This window comes from Pseudonaja textilis, chromosome 3 (genome assembly GCF_049901715.1).
Source record: "Pseudonaja textilis isolate UNSWEBS1 chromosome 3, rPseTex1.2, whole genome shotgun sequence".
NCBI classification, from domain to species: domain Eukaryota; kingdom Metazoa; phylum Chordata; class Lepidosauria; order Squamata; family Elapidae; genus Pseudonaja; species Pseudonaja textilis.
Window position 1 is genome coordinate 40,694,883 of NC_141992.1, and position 2,184 is coordinate 40,697,066.

Here is a 2,184-nt window from a genome sequence, read left to right on the forward strand (position 1 = left end):
CCATAGAATAGGCATACTTTTACTGTATTTTCACCATTGAATATCAGATCCTTCCATCTTTGTGCATTTACAAGTGGATTACAAGTTAGCCTCTAATTTTCTTTCTCCCTATATTCATATTTTCCAATTTGTAAATTATCAAGCAGATACTGAAAAATAGTTTAATTCAGAAAAAGGACTTCAGATTTTGATACTTAAGGTCCAAATTTTAATCCTAGAATACTTTTTCCTTTCAAAAATTGGTCCTTGCTTTTGGTTGAAATTATTTATAAAGAAAATTGATAAACCAATGCTCTTCATTTTAATATTTTCCCCCAATGTGTAAGCCAACTTTGCTTAATCTAGAACACCAAAGTGAAATAAACCCCTTCTTTTTAATGCTCTTCAGAGAGCCCTCCCTCCACATTCAAGAGGTCCACACCAGCATCTGTTAGTGTCAGGTATAAAATGGTTTATTTAAAATGCAAAATATTTGTAAAACAAACACATTAGTAAAAAATAAATCCCACATAGGCAGGGATAAGGTACAATAGAGCTTTGCATTTTCATACCAAAAGAACAGGTATGTAAGATTTTAAATGGCAGTGCTGTTCAACTGCTGCACAGCAGCAAAGTAAATTGTTGTTAATAGTCTTTTTGGACTGCAGTCTTCGAACCCAGAGATGTTCTCTCATAAAGGCATTATTTGCAAATCTGTCCCTTAAGAAGGGACAAATGTCCTGCAGATCACCACCAAACCTAAATTAAACTGCAGAGCAAAGAAAGAGTCTTTCTATGAGGCACGTTGCCTGTTCACAGAGTTCCTTAAAGTCAGCACTTGTTTGCCTTTTTCCTGGATCACGTCCTCCTGTTTTTGAACCACAACCTCCACCTTCTTCTCTCTTTTTGTCAGTGGCAGAACGGACATTTTCTTTTTCTCCTCCTCTTCTTCCTCTTCCTCTTCCTCCAGTTTCCCTTCAGAGATGAAAGGACTGCAGACAGTCTCTACCAAGCCGATAACCACCCCAAAGAAGGCCAGCACGCTGCCCAGCATGTACAGCTTGACCATTTTCCCATTGGGCTTCTGGCTCAGCATTTCTTTTGCAAATGGGATCAGCTCTTGCATTGTCTCCATAGTCCAGCTGCTTGGAAACACCTAGAAGGAGAAACAAGAGAAAAGTAGGTCAGCTACAGCTTAGCTTGTGAAAAGCCTTTTAGTCTAGGCCATCCTACTCTGAAAGAACAGTTTTTTCCCCCCCAATGGAGGCTTAGCAGCTTACAGAGCCTCATTATAAGAAACAACTTAAATAATTTGCCTCCTGATGTTGTGGTTGCTCCAATACTGGAAGTTTTTAAGAAGAGATTGGACGTCCATTTGTTTGAAATGGTATACTTTTTCCTGCCTGAAGAAGGGATTAGACTAGAAGACCTCCAAGGTCTCCATTTTCCCTTCCATACTGTTATTCTGTATAAAAAGGCTACAGTAGATGCATTTCTAATACAGTCCAAGTACAATTCTCCTTATGTGGCCAACCATATGCAACAGCCTGAATCCAAAATCATTAGGCTTTTAAAAAATAAAATAAAATAATAGCCCTTCTGTCCACTACAACCCCACGAATCCTTCCCATGAATTCAGTGTCTTCGAACAGAGGAGAACAGCCGCAGCTCGGTTCTAAACCGGCACTGCAGCTTGGACAATCAAAAGACAAAAATAAATTAAACATCGGCCGGCCTTACCTGTAAGAACTCGTCTGTCTCGCTCGGAGCTTTTATCAGCCGTTGAAATCAGAGCGCCTCTTTCAGTTCCTCACAGAAGCAACAATAGGAGTATCTTCACTCCAGTTAACTTGCTACAGTAGCCGTCGGCCTCCGTACTTTATAGTCCCACGCTTGTTCAAGGCCCCGCCCCTGCCCGGACCGACCGCTTGGCTTCGTTCCTGCAGGCGGCTGGCCAATGGAACTGCCCATGCGCCGAACACGCCGCCATCCTACAGCCATTGGCCAGAAGCAGAACCTCCTGGTCTGGTAATGCGCAGGCGGAGGTGGTCGCCAGCCCCCAAGGAGACGCGCCGGGGAAGGGCGCCCAAAGCGTTCAAGGCAGCAGCAATAAATCGCGTTCGTTTGTCAACCTGGAGATAGTCACGTAGCATCTGTCCAGGCGGCCTTTCTCACTGTTCAATCACTCTTGAGCGACGTGCGCCA

The 2,184-nt window shown here is 43.0% G+C and overlaps 1 protein-coding gene across 1 annotated transcript; it reads right to left on the bottom strand.

Annotated features, from left to right (window-relative positions):
• Window positions 1-430: 430 nt before the first annotated feature.
• G0S2 (G0/G1 switch 2) lies at window positions 431-1,831 on the bottom strand. Its single transcript, XM_026712990.2, has 2 exons — window positions 1,720-1,831; window positions 431-1,135 (listed from the first exon to the last, which is right to left on the bottom strand). The coding sequence occupies exon 2, from the start codon at window positions 1,112-1,114 to the stop codon at window positions 773-775; it is 342 nt and encodes a 113-aa protein (XP_026568775.2). The 5' UTR covers window positions 1,115-1,135; window positions 1,720-1,831; the 3' UTR covers window positions 431-772.
• Window positions 1,832-2,184: the final 353 nt, after the last annotated feature.